General features: G+C 32.6%; 1 protein-coding gene across 1 annotated transcript; it reads right to left on the bottom strand.

Moving 5' to 3' along the window:
- Nucleotides 1-3,227: 3,227 nt before the first annotated feature.
- LOC143075588 (14-3-3 protein epsilon-like) lies at nt 3,228-12,342 on the bottom strand. The gene is made up of 5 exons (XM_076251052.1): nt 12,165-12,342; nt 7,598-7,797; nt 6,739-6,845; nt 5,289-5,632; nt 3,228-4,143 (listed from the first exon to the last, which is right to left on the bottom strand). Exons 1-5 carry the CDS (start codon nt 12,226-12,228, stop codon nt 4,088-4,090), a joined length of 771 nt encoding a protein of 256 aa, XP_076107167.1. The 5' UTR covers nt 12,229-12,342; the 3' UTR covers nt 3,228-4,087.
- Between the last annotated feature and the right edge of the window lie 2,398 nt (nt 12,343-14,740).

Genomic DNA, 14,740 nt, shown 5'->3' with positions numbered 1-14,740 from the left:
TATAAAGCTATAGATCCAACTGTATTTGGTGTATGGAATGATTGTAAGGTATATATGTTTGTCTGTCCTTGAACTAGTTTTAATGGTTCATTAATCTGTTTAATTACTGGCCGAGATAGACCCTCATAGGTGGTCAAGGTCTTGTAAAACTTTGTTATAGTAAATTGTTATCAAAGGTACCAGGATTATAATTTAGTACGCCAGACGCACGTTTCGTCTACATAAGACTCATCAGTGACGCTCATATCAAAATATTTATAAAGCCAAACTATTACAAAGTTGAAGAGCATTGAGGATCCAAAATTCAAAAAAGTTCTGCCAAATACGGCGAAGGTAATCTATGCCTGGGATAAGAACATCCTAAGTGTGATCAATTGTAAAAAGATATGGTATGATTGCCATCAAGACATCTCTCCACAGATACCACACGAACCAGAGATTAAAATCTATAGTTCACTGTAAAGCGAATGAGCAAAGCCATTACAGCATAGCCAGCTACAAACATCACAGAAATGACACATTTGTAAAACAATTCAAACAAGAAAACTAGCGGCCTAATTTATGTACAAAATAATGAACAAACAGACATGTTACACAGGGCCAACATCACCGTTTCTCATATATACAATAAGTAGTAGGCTTACTACATTTGGTATTTGGTATGATTGTTAAAAGGTGTATATATCTGTTTGGTAGTGTATATATCTGTTTGGCAGGGTTATTAGACTTTAGAGCTCATTTTAATGGATTATTGTTAATGTTACTTGTTGTAGTAGACTTTCATACTAATCTAATGGTCATATGAATTAAGCATGCAAGATTTTGATTTGTGCACTTTTGTGTTCAGATACGGTTAGCAATAGGACAACTAGTCTCTAATTAGTGCAAAGAATGTAATTCTGGCAGGCTTAATCCGACTGAACTTATTTAACTTGCTCATATGAAAACTGTAGCAAGGATTGATTATCATCATAACCTGCAGTTCTTAGTGCTGTTTAGAATTTTAACAATATACCTTTTTGTATTTCAATTTATTTTTAAGACGAGAAAAAACATGTGTAAACGAGTAAAATCTTCCAAGCCTATGACTTCTGTTGCAGAAAGCAAGACTTGGGGAAAGTTTTCTAGCAGTGGCAGCTTCAATATGACACAAAATGCAAATTATTATAGCAGGATGACGACCTGGCAGCTTCATACTTCGTGTAATATTTTTCAGCAGGAGATATATTTCGTATGTGCTTACCTTGCAAGGTCCTCTTGCCTGTCAATAGTTGTTTACTTTACCTTGACCTCATCTCATGGAGCAATGAACGAGAAGGTTTTTGTGATCCAATTTACATTACAGATACATTAAGTAACAGGTCTCCATTTGGTTATGAAATGATTGTAGGTACATGTTTAATTGGCAGTCATTGACCATGACCTCATTTTCCTGGTTTTAGTGCACGTGGTAAAAGTTAAATTCTTAGTGTTTAGATCAGTTTTTCTGAAATTGGATGACATTATATCTGGGGTATGGAAAACATTTTATGATGCAAATATCAGTCAGGCAGGTTTTATTTTTTTTTTACCTTGACCTAAATTTCAGTTCTCAATATTTAGTTTTTATATATTGGTTCCCTTTTCTTATACTTTATTCTTTAAGCAAAAGGTAATCTATATTTGGTCTCATCCCACCTTGACCTCTTTTTTAATGGTCTGTTAGTCAATAGAAGTTTTCATAATTTTGTATGTTTCTTGTATATCATTAGCAATATATTGACTTAAAGATGATTACACAAGTTTTGGAATTTCCATACCCTCTTACTAGTATTGTATTTGTTTGTCATATGCATGCTTTTACCGTTTCCTAAAACAACTTTTCCGTTTTTGTTGTGATTTTGAATGTGTTTTAGAATCATTTACAAATACATATGTATTGTCATCTTTTTACTCTTCGTTAAAAACAATGTAAATGATCATGTCTCTTTCTATGTTGTGATGTTCCACTATTTTTAAGGTAAGGAGGTTGGTACCTATTAAAACATTCAACTCCACTGCATTTGTTTGCACCTGTCCTAACCTGATGTTCAGTAGTTGTCTTTTGTTGATATGGTTCAAAAGTGTTTCACTTATTATATACATTTTGTATAGATTAGAATTGGTTATTGGATTTGAATGGTTTAAAACTAGTTTTTAGGAGACCTTATAGTTTGCTGTTTGGTGTGAGCCAGGGCCCTATGTTGAAGACCGTACTATGACCAATAATGTTTTACTTTTACAAATTGTGATTAATACGGAGAGTTGTCTCATTGGCACTCATATCACATCTTATTACTATACATTTGCATAAATATTTGAAATTAACTCTAAAGTGACAAATTTTTCTCCCCGAATTGATAATGTACCAATACCAACAAGTGAATCTGAGAGCTATTGCTCTTTAGTAATACCTAGCTGCCAGTTCTTCAGTTTCTACCCCATATTCTAATTATCTTTATTTTCCAGAATGAAGCAGATAGACATGACACAGTAATGATCAGCATGTTTTACTGTTAAAAGCATGACATTTTACAAATTTATCATATATAAATGTATTATCTAGAATAATCTATGCTTTGAAACTATCAATAATGGTGAGAGAGAGAAGATTGTGAGATTTGATCACAACACCAGACAGCCAGACTAAACAAACAATATAAAAAATAATCACAAAAATTATCTTCTCTTATTATATCAGATCATTTAACAAATCACTCATAACTACAGTTAGGTTTTAATTAGTTCAGATTTTTGTTTCAAATAGTTTCTACCACAAGAGTGAATTTCCAGATTGTCATGGTAACATTTGAAGAATAAAGTTTTTTTTAACGTTCCATTTATAAAGGTCTACATGTCAATTATTATTCAAACACCTTTTTTCTTCCAAAAGCCAATTTTCTGGCAATGTTTCAAAACTGTCACTGTACTGCTGTTACGGAGAAGAACGAGGTACAACATTGTGTGCTGCTGTTTTAAGTAAACATCCAATACTGTTTCCTTTTCACACTTAATTAAAAAGTACATATAAATATAATAAACTCCATCAAATTGTCTACACTATATATGAACAATAGATATTACAATTTTAATCCAGGTAAAGAGATATCTCAACCCTCAACAAGAAGGAATATCGATCGATCGAAATGCGCAAGGATTTTGTCAAAAAACATGATAAAGATGACTTGATATTTTCTAGGTGTACTGGCCTAATTCCAATCGAAATACATCCAGATTTCAAATTTAACTGCTTTCCTTCTCATAAGCACTATAATATTCAATTTCAATATGGAGGTATAGATTTGGGGTATCGATATTTGTTAAACACATAAAATTTAGCAGAATAGAGAATTTAAACATCAATTTACCTGGTTACAACTGTCTGAATTCTGATAATAAATAAATGGACACATATATATCATGCATTTTGACAATATCGCAATAATAATGTCACAGATATCCCCACAAAAAAAAGTTCAAATACACACCTGCTTTTTCAAATCTACGTTACGTGTCACAATAGTATCAAAAACGTCACAGATTAAAGTATTTGGTCCTCTTACTAGTATACATCTTTCCAAAGCACAATTACAAAAGCAATGAAAGTAACCTACTACTGTTAACGAAAGGTATTTGATAAAAAAAACAAAAAAGACCAGAAAGAAGCATGGAATACTATGCAACTAAGATAGAGCACTTCAAATAGACACAGGGAATATGAAAATTATAAAATAAAATAAATGATAGCTACTTTCAAGGTGCTAAATCGACAACAACGGAAAAGTACATTGAGTCATGTGCACTGAAAAAAATCTATAGCTGACAAATATTCCATGCTTCACATACTAATGAGATTTCTGAACAATACAAAGAAAGATTACAAATGGGGGGCAATACAGGGTACGTCACAGTTACAACCTGTAGGAATATGGTCTTTTTTAAACTATTCCATGTGACGTAAGCAGGTGACCTTTTCCTCATTTCCATACAGATGATGTCTTCAATCACACTAATGTGTCAATTTAATAAAAATTTGAATAATTCATCGTTAACTAGGTCACTACATTCCTTATGATGCATCCTCTCCTTCTAGGTCTTGTACTTGTTCCTGTTTCTGTTCTGTATCTGCAAAAAGAAATTGTAAAAGTTCTTCCATGATTTGCAAATTTACAAATACAGTGTACATGAATGTGATTGGACTGTTAAAACAAGTTTCCCATTCAATGTTTACACATCAATAGACTATTAAAGTCAGTCTTTATGATGAACTTAAAAATTTGCAGGCCCTGATCTCAATTTTTGGATTTTTTTTGTTAGATTTTGTTAGCCTGCAGAGCCAATTTTTACAGGCCCAAGAGCAATTTTACAAGCCTGGGCTGCTAGGCCTGTGGCTTAGCATGAAGACTGCTAAGTTGCAAAAAATGATTTTCAATGATTGGTGTTGGCTTTGGCTTGACACCACCTCAGCATAAAGGGAGTATTTCATAAAGCTTAGAGTAGGTCTGCTTGTTTATGTTGAAAATGAGATTTCATTGGACTGCTTAAATTTTTTATTCTTGTCTATTGAGAATATGTTTGACTTGTTTTGAAGAGGAGGTCGTCAAGTTCTACTTCTAGAGATAGTTCTTTATGAACACCTTCATTTGATCAGATTTTTTTGAGAAACAGAATAAAACTTGTCAAGGCTTTAGAACAAGTGTTCTGACAAAAAAAAAGAAAATTGTCAATATCCAGTTAAAATCTTTTACCTCCATTTTGTCATCAGTAACACCATATTAAAATTTGAAAAGCATTGGTTAAAAAGTTCTTATCAAATTATTGCAAGGAAACAGCTGGCGTCACTTAAATACTTCAACAAATCAATAATCACATTCCTCGTCTGACAAGTGAAAACTGGTTTAAAAATATGTACTTGTTTTCATTGTGAACTGTAGACAGTGAGATTTCAAATCAATCCATTTAGCCATACTATATTCATGACTTTGATAATTATAAGTCTGCTATCAACTCGAGTGCAATTGAAGCTGGTGAAAAAAGCAGTTTGTCTGGAAGGGTTTCTGGTCAGACCACCCATATATAATTCTTTGTCTAGCCCAACTAATTATAAGAATATCAAAATTATTTGACATTTTTATAATATACAGGAGTCTTTTTCAATGTGTCATTGACATTGTTTTACCCTAGACGTCTTTCCCAATAAATAATTGGACAAGTCTCTTGTTCAATAAAGATATAAATACTACTGTGTTATGCCTTTGTTGAATGCTTACCTTCACCTTGCATATCTGATGTCCAAAGTGTTAAATTATCTCTTAGCAACTGCATTATTAACGTTGAATCTTTATAGCTCTCTTCACTTAAAGCATCCAATTCTGATATAGCTTCATCAAATGCTGCTTTTGCTAACCTACAAGCTCTGTCTGGCGAGTTTAGGATCTCATAATAGAAGACAGAAAAGTTCAGTGCTAAACCTAGACGTATAGGATGAGTAGGTGCTAGATCTGTATGAGCTGTATCACTAGCAGCTTTATAGGCGACTAAACTGTTTTCTGCAGCTTCCTTTCTATCATTTCCTGTAGCAAATTCAGCCAAGTATCTATGGTAATCTCCTTTCCTGAAAAATTATAGGCCGTCTTGAACAGTACAATACAAGTGTACATGTATTTTGATTTATGTAGAATACACAAGGTGTTATGAAAATAATAAAAATTCAAGCTGAACTAAGTGGTATGTAGCCTAACCCACCCACTCAAAGTTGTCAACCATCTACATTTCAATAAAAATCCATAGACAACGAATAGGAATTTTAAACTACAATGTATGATAATAATGAATGCTGTTATCCATTTCAATTTTCCTTTCAAATGTTTGTTTTTTGATACTTTAATCCATAATTAAGTCATTAATAATCAGTGAATAATCAGATATACATATCTATCAAAAAGAAATCCCCAATCATGGTTGAAAATATTGGGTAATCAGCAGTCTGCACGGTTAGCCACTAGTCTGATGCCCCAGACTAGTAAAATTTCATTCGACTAGTAAGTTTTTGCAAAAATTTGTTTGGACCAACAAGAAAAATGTCAGGATATTGGTCTTCGGACTAGTAGCTGAAAAAGTTTTTGGTGCAGACTGTAGTAATGAACTAAAAATTTATGACTGGATCATGAATGAAGGTCTGTTTTGGAAGGGAATCACAGGTCGTTTTAAAAGATGATGATTATGATTGAAATTGCTAAGATCATTTAATTTCTAAACTGATTCGGTCTGAAAACACACATTTGAAACCTGAATGAACGAAACTCACAATTTCCCTTCCCATACATGTACATCAATCATACGGAAAAGAAAAAGAAAACTTTTTGTCAGTAGAAGAGTTCTTGCAAATACTAAATTAATGATGCATGGTTTACATTTGAATATCAATTATAAATGAAAATGTCTTTTAGAACTAAATAAATTTGTTTTACATTAATTCACTTTCAGTAATTATGAAAGACATTTTTTTAAATTGAAAACCAACAATAAATCAACTTGCACTGTACTATAAGATTCCTAGATATATCTATCTAATCTATATCATGGAAGACTATGTATAAACATTCAGTTTATTTCATAATGCAATCTGTCACTTCAGTCTACCATAACAAAATATAATCCAAATGATAAATATGCAGAAAATTCTTAATCCACTACTTTAGTACTTTATCATACACTCACATTTTATAATAAAATACTTTTGATTCACCATTTGTTGCTTGTGGGATCAGATTTTTATCTAATATATCTAAAACACTGTTGCAAATGCCTTTAAGCTCCTCTTCAATCTATAAAAGAAATAAAACGTTAAAGTTAACCAGGAATGAAAGTCATTTAATGTGCAATTTTTTTTTTTTAAATCCAGTCCTAACTTACACTACGTAAAACTAGCAAATGAATCCTTACTGATGTATTTGGAAAACAGAAAGTTTAAAAAATCATGGATTGTAAAATTTGATTCAAAATTTAACTTTAAATTTGATTTGCATTTAGACTGCCCTGAATCTGAACAACTGTGTCATAGACTTGTAAAATATAGCCTATAGATTGGCTAGATATCTACCAACTCAATTTTGGACTGACCAGTGTTTGAGAGTGATGATCTAAAGTTATTTAATACAACAGTGCTACATAAGGGACAAAGTAAAAGATCTGATTTAATAACATAGGGGTTTCAATTTTCAGAAAACTTTTGTCGACTTCCTTTGCACACTGTCATGACCTATGTTATAAAAGAATGTGGGAGTACAACAAAACAAAACTGAACCATATTGTTTAGCTGGAGGCTAAATTTGTACATTGTCACAATTCGTAATAAAACCATACTTATTTCTGATGATCATGTTTTTTTTTCTCAAGATAGTTTCAAATATTCTGCACTTCTGTTTTTTGCTGTATGAATAAACTGTACAACTTGTAATTCTAATACATTGTGTACCAACAAATTAGACCTGTAGAATCTGAACTGGATACCAAGTGTTAACTTCATGGACTCAACATATTTAAGCTACAAAGTTTGACTTATTTATCATTATTGTACCTTAGTTCTATATTCTTTCATTTGTTCTTTCTTTTCACTTTCCCCTTTCGATTCTTCCTTTTGTTCTAAACTACTCATTATCCGCCATGATGCCCTTCTTGCTCCAATTACATTTTTAAATGCTACAGATAAGAGGTTCCTTTCTTCTACAGATAAATCGACATTCATTTGTGCAACCTTCTTCATACATTCAACCATTTCTGTAAAAAAAATTGTTTCAATGCTTAATATATATATGGCGATTCTACAACTAAGAAAATAACTTAAGCGAGGCCAGCTTAATAAATATAGTATGCTAGTTCTGACAGCTAAATGGAAGCATTGATTCAAACCTGATCATGTTTATAGTAATTTGTCAGTTATTAGAGGTTTTAAATATAAACAGAAATACAATATTAAATTAGATTTCTCTATATAAAATTATGTATGATCAAATATGCATTTACATAAGTTATTTCTTTTACATTTGATAAATTATTAGTATTTACTACGAGGTGTGCTGTCCAATAAAGGGACCAGAATAACAGACTATTGGTCATATTGTATTATATATGTTTATTATTTACAAATTGCCTACTTCATTTTCTTTAATATTATATCAATCAACCAAATCAAAATCAATCATATTATGTACTTTGTTTAACCTATTTTGAATTTACTCTACATTATGTTTGAAAATTATATTATAATTATTCTGCTCATTCTGGGCGCCGTGATTGGCAAATAAAATATTTGTTTGTTTGTTTGGTTAAAAGCCTTGTGTATAAGTTTCATTGCATTTGGCTGAGGCAAACTAAAGTTTAAGAACAGAAACCAGTTTCAGGACCTACAAGCAGTTTAACTTGATGCCCCCTCTGCTACAGCAGGGACATAAAACATAAGACTTAGACCAACAAAGACCTATGACAGACATAAAACTTTGTAAGGGTTCCGAACCCAGTGTCTTGCCTACTTTTGCTTTAACCCTTTCAACGCTACACAAAAAAATAGAAAAATGGCTGCTGCTGCTGCATTTTTTTTGTGTTCATTCATTAGAACAGTATATTCCTTTTCAGACTGCTGTATCTTTTTTGTTATAAGAGATACAGAAAAAGTTATTGCATGAAAAATGCTCAGGAGAGTATGAACTGTAATGTTAGGCAGTTATTTCAGTAAAATTTTATTAGGTTACCTGCATTTTCAGGTAATTAACAGGTAAAAGGTGTAATTTGTTACATTTGTGTTGAATTTTGAATAAAAACTACTTTTTGTCTTCATCTATTTTGTTTTTTTATCTGCCATATAATAAAGAAGACACCAATTGCTCGATTCCGTAGCGTATTGCACCATACACAACGTATTATGTAATCATGGCACAAATCAGTGGCTCCGTCTTCAAAAATTTCAGTCAACCTCCGTTTTCCCCCCTTTTCTACGTCTCGTAATGATCGATCAAATCATATTTCCCACACGAATTGAATGTAATAAACACATTGAGATAACATGAAACCTTTTAACTAATCCTTGTCATCAGTTTCGCCATAGAAATGCTGAAATATTTCCATATTTACAGCTTCGTTTCCGATTTCCGCCATTTGCATTTGTCAAAATATTTGTTTTTATTTTCCTTCAATTTTCCTTCTACTGCATGATTTTACAATAAAAATTCCCGGGATTTCAAGCGCAAATGAGACCTTGCATATCCTCGATTCATACAAGGAAAAATTAGAGAGGATCCGAATGAAAACCGAATGGTTTTAGAGTCCTTATGAAAAATCCGTTGTCATCGCGGCATATGCCGCGAATAGCAGTGGCGGACAGCGTATGTCATCGCGGCATATGCCGTGTATAGCGTTGAAAGGGTTAAAAGCGGACTGAACAAAAATGAGGAAAAAAATCAATAAAAATTTTCCTCTCGATACTATCTTTTGATTAAGAAGCTTCTGTCTAAGTTCGAAAAATCCAGCATAGTTATGAATCTAAAAAATGTTTTGCATTTTTTACTGCAGACTACATTTGTATGTATGTCATGTTATTAAACTGGAAGAAAAAATAAGTCCATTTGTAAGTAAAATACAGATAAACAGGTACAAAATTTCCTTCTAGATACTAGCTTTTAATCATATATACAAGCTTTTGTCCAAGTTTGGTAAAAATCCAAGATAATATAAGAAAGTAAATAAAATTATAAAAACTTTAACCTCAGAGTGAACGTCTTGTTTCCTGGCAGAAAAACTAAGTCCATTTATAAGTAAAATACAGAATGGAATTTTATTTTTTACAAAATTTACTGCTGAATACTATCTTATGATCATATACTTGCTTCTGTTTAAGTTTAGTACAAATCCAGGATAGTTTTAGAAAGTTATTTAAATAACAACAGAGTGAATATTTGTGGACACTGTTGGTGACGGAATGTTGGATTGCTAGGTCTCGCTTTTTCATATAATTTTATTTAAGATGTATATGTAAGTGATAAATTTGTCTTGGTAAAATATGTCTGGGCGGACAAACATTACTAGTATAAAAAGTCCATGGTTACAGAATTTACTAGTATATTTAGTCCGATGTTAGTAATATATGTCCCCGGACTAATTTTCCTAGGTAATCATGTCCTTTAAAATCATATAATAAATTCAATTACATTTAAACCATGGAAATTCAAATGTTATGTTTTAGTAATGTTTAAGAATTGCATAGTTATATTTTTGATAAAATTCATGTCCCCCGACTAATTTTCCAAGGAAATCATGTCTATGTCATTAGTATGCCTAGGTAAAAATGTCCGTCTTTTATTATAAAAGGAAAATGTTATAAGCAATGGGAACTCAATATTCATGATTTAATTAGGTTATAAAGGAAATGTCCTTCATTTTAATTGGAAAAAAATAAGGAAATTTTCCAATCTTATCGAACATTTTTTTCATCTATTTTAAATATATTTTATGATTTAATAAAACTATAAGAAAAACAAGTCTTGGGACAATTTTTCCTAGGAAAACAAGTGCCAGACATAATTTACTAGCTATGGACTTATTTTCCTAGGAACATTTGTCATAGGACTTATATTACTAGTAAAATCATGGACATGGACTTAACTAATAAAAAAAGTCTGGAGGACAAATTTTACTACCGGACCAAATTTACTGTTACACTTATGGTCTGTAGAGATGATTTAACAAGCCTTGATGCAGAGTCTGTGGCCATGTGTGAAGACTATGTTGGGGTATGTAGGGATACAAGAAATCTTTTTATTTTGTAATAAAGCAACAGCTTAAGCTCTATAAACTTCCTAGAATTAATTATGAAAGGGGTCTTTTATGTTCATTGGAATACAAAAGTGCATAGTAAAGACTTTTAGAGCTTACAAAATAAAAAATAGGTTTGGTTCCCGTTACATACCGCAATAATAGTCAGTTGATCATGATTTATATTTTGACTGCTTGCATTGATTTTTATGAGCATTTTTTAAAGGTTAAACTGTCAGCGCCATAAATCTTTCCTTTAGAGTTTATGGTTTGATTTTATCAACCAAAAGATAAGCTCACTTACTCAAGTTGGCATTTTAAAGTTAGCTGGCCAATATTACCAATAAGATCCTAACAACTTCTGGACAACTCTGCACTACATATGGGGTGGAAGCAACACTTGTATTACAGCGAACAAAAATGGTATCCAAGACCAGTTTTTGGTTGAACAATCATCGAGTGAACTTCTTTTGGGCCTTAGATTTTTACCAAATAGTTGTTTCATCAATGTTCATTAGAAAAGATGGTGACAAACTCAATAAAGGGTAATCAGACGTTTCATTGGACTATATACAATGGAAGATTTTTGACAGGACATATTTCAGGACTGGCTGTATGTCTATGGATGCATTATTTATAGAACATCACACCATTGAAATAGTAAATCAGATTTTTGGGATAGTAAAAATTTGCAATTAGGTTTCTACCAAGGCCACTCCTTCAAGTTTTATTTCCTATATTATTACAATCAAAAGTTATAACTCGTCTGCAGGTGGATTGAACATTATCATATCATACACATGTAAGGAAAACTCGTTGAATTATGAGCAGTCAGAAGGGTAGACCATTTAACATTAAATTCCTATATGTCTGGGAGTTTAAAGAATAACTGTTCAAATGTGTAATACATTTCAAATGGTTTTCAAATGTACACCATTGCAAAACAATATATAATTGTAGATTCAACTTCAAGAAACCTAACGATACATGGACGTTGTGCATATTTTACATTTATTTAGAACAGTTTACTGGCATTTAATATTCAAAATCTGCATTTAGAAACAACTAGAATCACCCAAAATGGCGACCGTCAGTGTCATGTCAATATCCATGGACACAACTGCAAATATTATCCTCTACGGACAAAAACAGTTTAAAACATTTACCAGTAAAGTATTAAACATGACATGCAATCAGAAAATCAGACATAAAGGTAAATAAGAGGCACACAATAGAAGTTTTAACTGCTTCCTCGTCTTAAATTATGCGAGAGGAAGTAATGCAAGATAGCCGACATATTTTGATTGAATCGTTGACATGTATCGTAAACGAATAAATACCATCATATCTCTCGGCCTGTTCAGCCAACTTGGCCATGTAAACTAAATCCTCTCTATCAGCCATTTCGATGACCACAATTTAGCAAAGATTCAGAAAGATTGTAAATTACTATCGTAAACTGTTCTAAAATGGCCGATGCCGCCAATGAAAGTAGTTCCTTACTAACGGTTGTATCCATGCGCGGGAACAAGCCCATTCATGATTAATTCATTTACTCACCGTTTGCACACGGACGTAGTACGATATATTAATAATTTTACGATTGTCAATTTGTGACCTTGACTTCAATATGAATGCAAAAAATGTACAAATTTAGTCATTTATGTCAAAAAATCTTTTTTCAAAACAAAGTAATTTATTGAAAGATCATAAAAAGCAACTAGACACAACATTTTCTTACATATCGATGATATAATACTGATTTTTTTTCGCTTCTTGCTGTTCACAGTTTCTTAAATTTTTATGAACAAATACGACGCAGCGATTGACTAAGGGAGGAGGTTGCGTTAACTAGGTTGTCAGCTAGAATGTCTATTTCGTGAGAGACCCTCTGAAAATATGCAGCCGGCGTTTTGTAGGTCAAAATTAACGCATTAACTCGAAAAATCACTGAGCAGATGGAAAACATTGCGGAGAAGAAGTATTTTAAATAAATGTGTTAGTCAGATCATTGTCTGCTAAGCAATTCCGGTTCAAGCTGGTCGGCAAATTTTAGTCAATCTGATTAATCAGATCATAAGTCAGTTGTCATACAACATGTGTCTTTAAATTAATATTGATCGGCAATATTCTCGTGTCATTTCAAGGCAACTCATGCAGTTTAATACGGTCCAGGCTATCTACAATCGTACAATTCAGGGAAATAATCTCTTCGAGAATGCAGTTTTGTCAAAGCGGCTATATTTCAATGAAATGCTGAATTTATTTTAAGAAAATACCGAATTCTGAGGATTTTGCATAAAAAGAAAGGGGTTTAAGTATGCATCAGCGCAATTGAAAAAAAAATAAAAAAATCAGCGCAAATGAAAGAAAAAATCGGCGCAAATGCAAACGCCGGACTATATATATATATTTGAAGAGCAAAACACTCTGAACTTTTGCGCCCATATTTCTGTATTTATAACGGGTTTCAAATAGTAGACAAAACTAAGTAAATGGTTTATTACAAATTGGGAAAAACATTGATGATATCAGGCTTACTAAAAAATGATAATGAACATCAGACGGGAGTTCCCAGTGGCGGATCCAGAAAATTTCATAAGTGGGGACCCACTGACTGACCTAAGAGGGGGCCTGATCCAGTCACGCTTCATTGATTCCCTATATAAGCAACCAAATTTTTTCCCAAAAAGGGGGGGGGGCCTAAATCCACCTCTGGTTCCGTCTATAAAAGACTCATCAGTATCGCTCTAATCATAGGTTTTAAGCCAAATGAAATACGAAGTAAGCCAACAATACGGACGTCCCAAAAATCCCCTATCTAATTAAGATTAAATCCTTGAATTGCTCTTGTCCCTGATGCGTGACATATCAGAACAAGAGCAATTCAAGGATTTAATCTTAATTAGATTGAAAAATCCTCGAAAGGTTTTGCCAAATGGAGCTAAGGTAAAAGAGGGGCGAAAGATACCCTCGGGGACGAATTGACGGTCCGTAAAATCGTCTCCGAGGGTATCACCAGCCCAGTAGTCAACGCTTCGGTGTTGACATGAATATCAATAATGTGGTCATTGTTATAAATTTCCTGTTTACATAACTTTGAATTTTTCGAAAAACTAAGGATGTACTTATCCCAGGCATAGATTACCTTAGCCGTATTTGGCACAACTGACTTTTTGAAATTTTGGATACTCAATGCTCTTCAACTTTGTACTTTTTAAGCTTTATAAATATTTTGATATGAGCGTCACTAATGAGTCTTATGTAGACGAAACGCGTCTTGCGTACTTAATTATAATCCTGGTACCTTTGATAATTAACTTTCATAGACTAAGCAACACGAAGCCCAGCAAAAACGGGGGTGATCTCAGGTGCTCCGGAAGGGTATGCAGATCCTGCTTCACATGTGACACCCGTCATGTTGCTTAGGTAGCAATACACAGTTAGGAAAAAAAACTTTAAAATTGACACATATGGAAATCTCTTCAGTGGAAGTAACATTGCAAAATTAATATGGTGACTATATTTCGTGGAGTGACTGATGAAAGTTTGAGCATGAAGTATTTAATGCAAGTCTGCCGCCGGTCATCGTTTGTTCCTATAAACATTGCCATACGACGAGTTGAGAACAGAAGTTCAAAATTAGCCATCCTATTTGACCTTTTGACTTCCATCATGTAGCATTGGTTTTTACGCAAACTACATTTAAAATTAAGATCAGGTTTATAACTACAGAGACATGTTATTTATCTATGATTTTAGTAAAAATGTCATCTCACATATTTGTACAAGATTTTTTGAAAATTGATAAGTTGCTGTTAAATGAATTTCCGTTTTATCTATATAAAACAATCAAAATGTCACCGAAAGATCGAGTCGTCGCAGAATGCAAGACATATCTACAATCTTGCGGCGG

Source organism: Mytilus galloprovincialis, chromosome 5 (assembly GCF_965363235.1).
Source record: "Mytilus galloprovincialis chromosome 5, xbMytGall1.hap1.1, whole genome shotgun sequence".
Taxonomy (NCBI): domain Eukaryota; kingdom Metazoa; phylum Mollusca; class Bivalvia; order Mytilida; family Mytilidae; genus Mytilus; species Mytilus galloprovincialis.
This window is presented reverse-complemented; position numbering and strand designations above follow the sequence as displayed.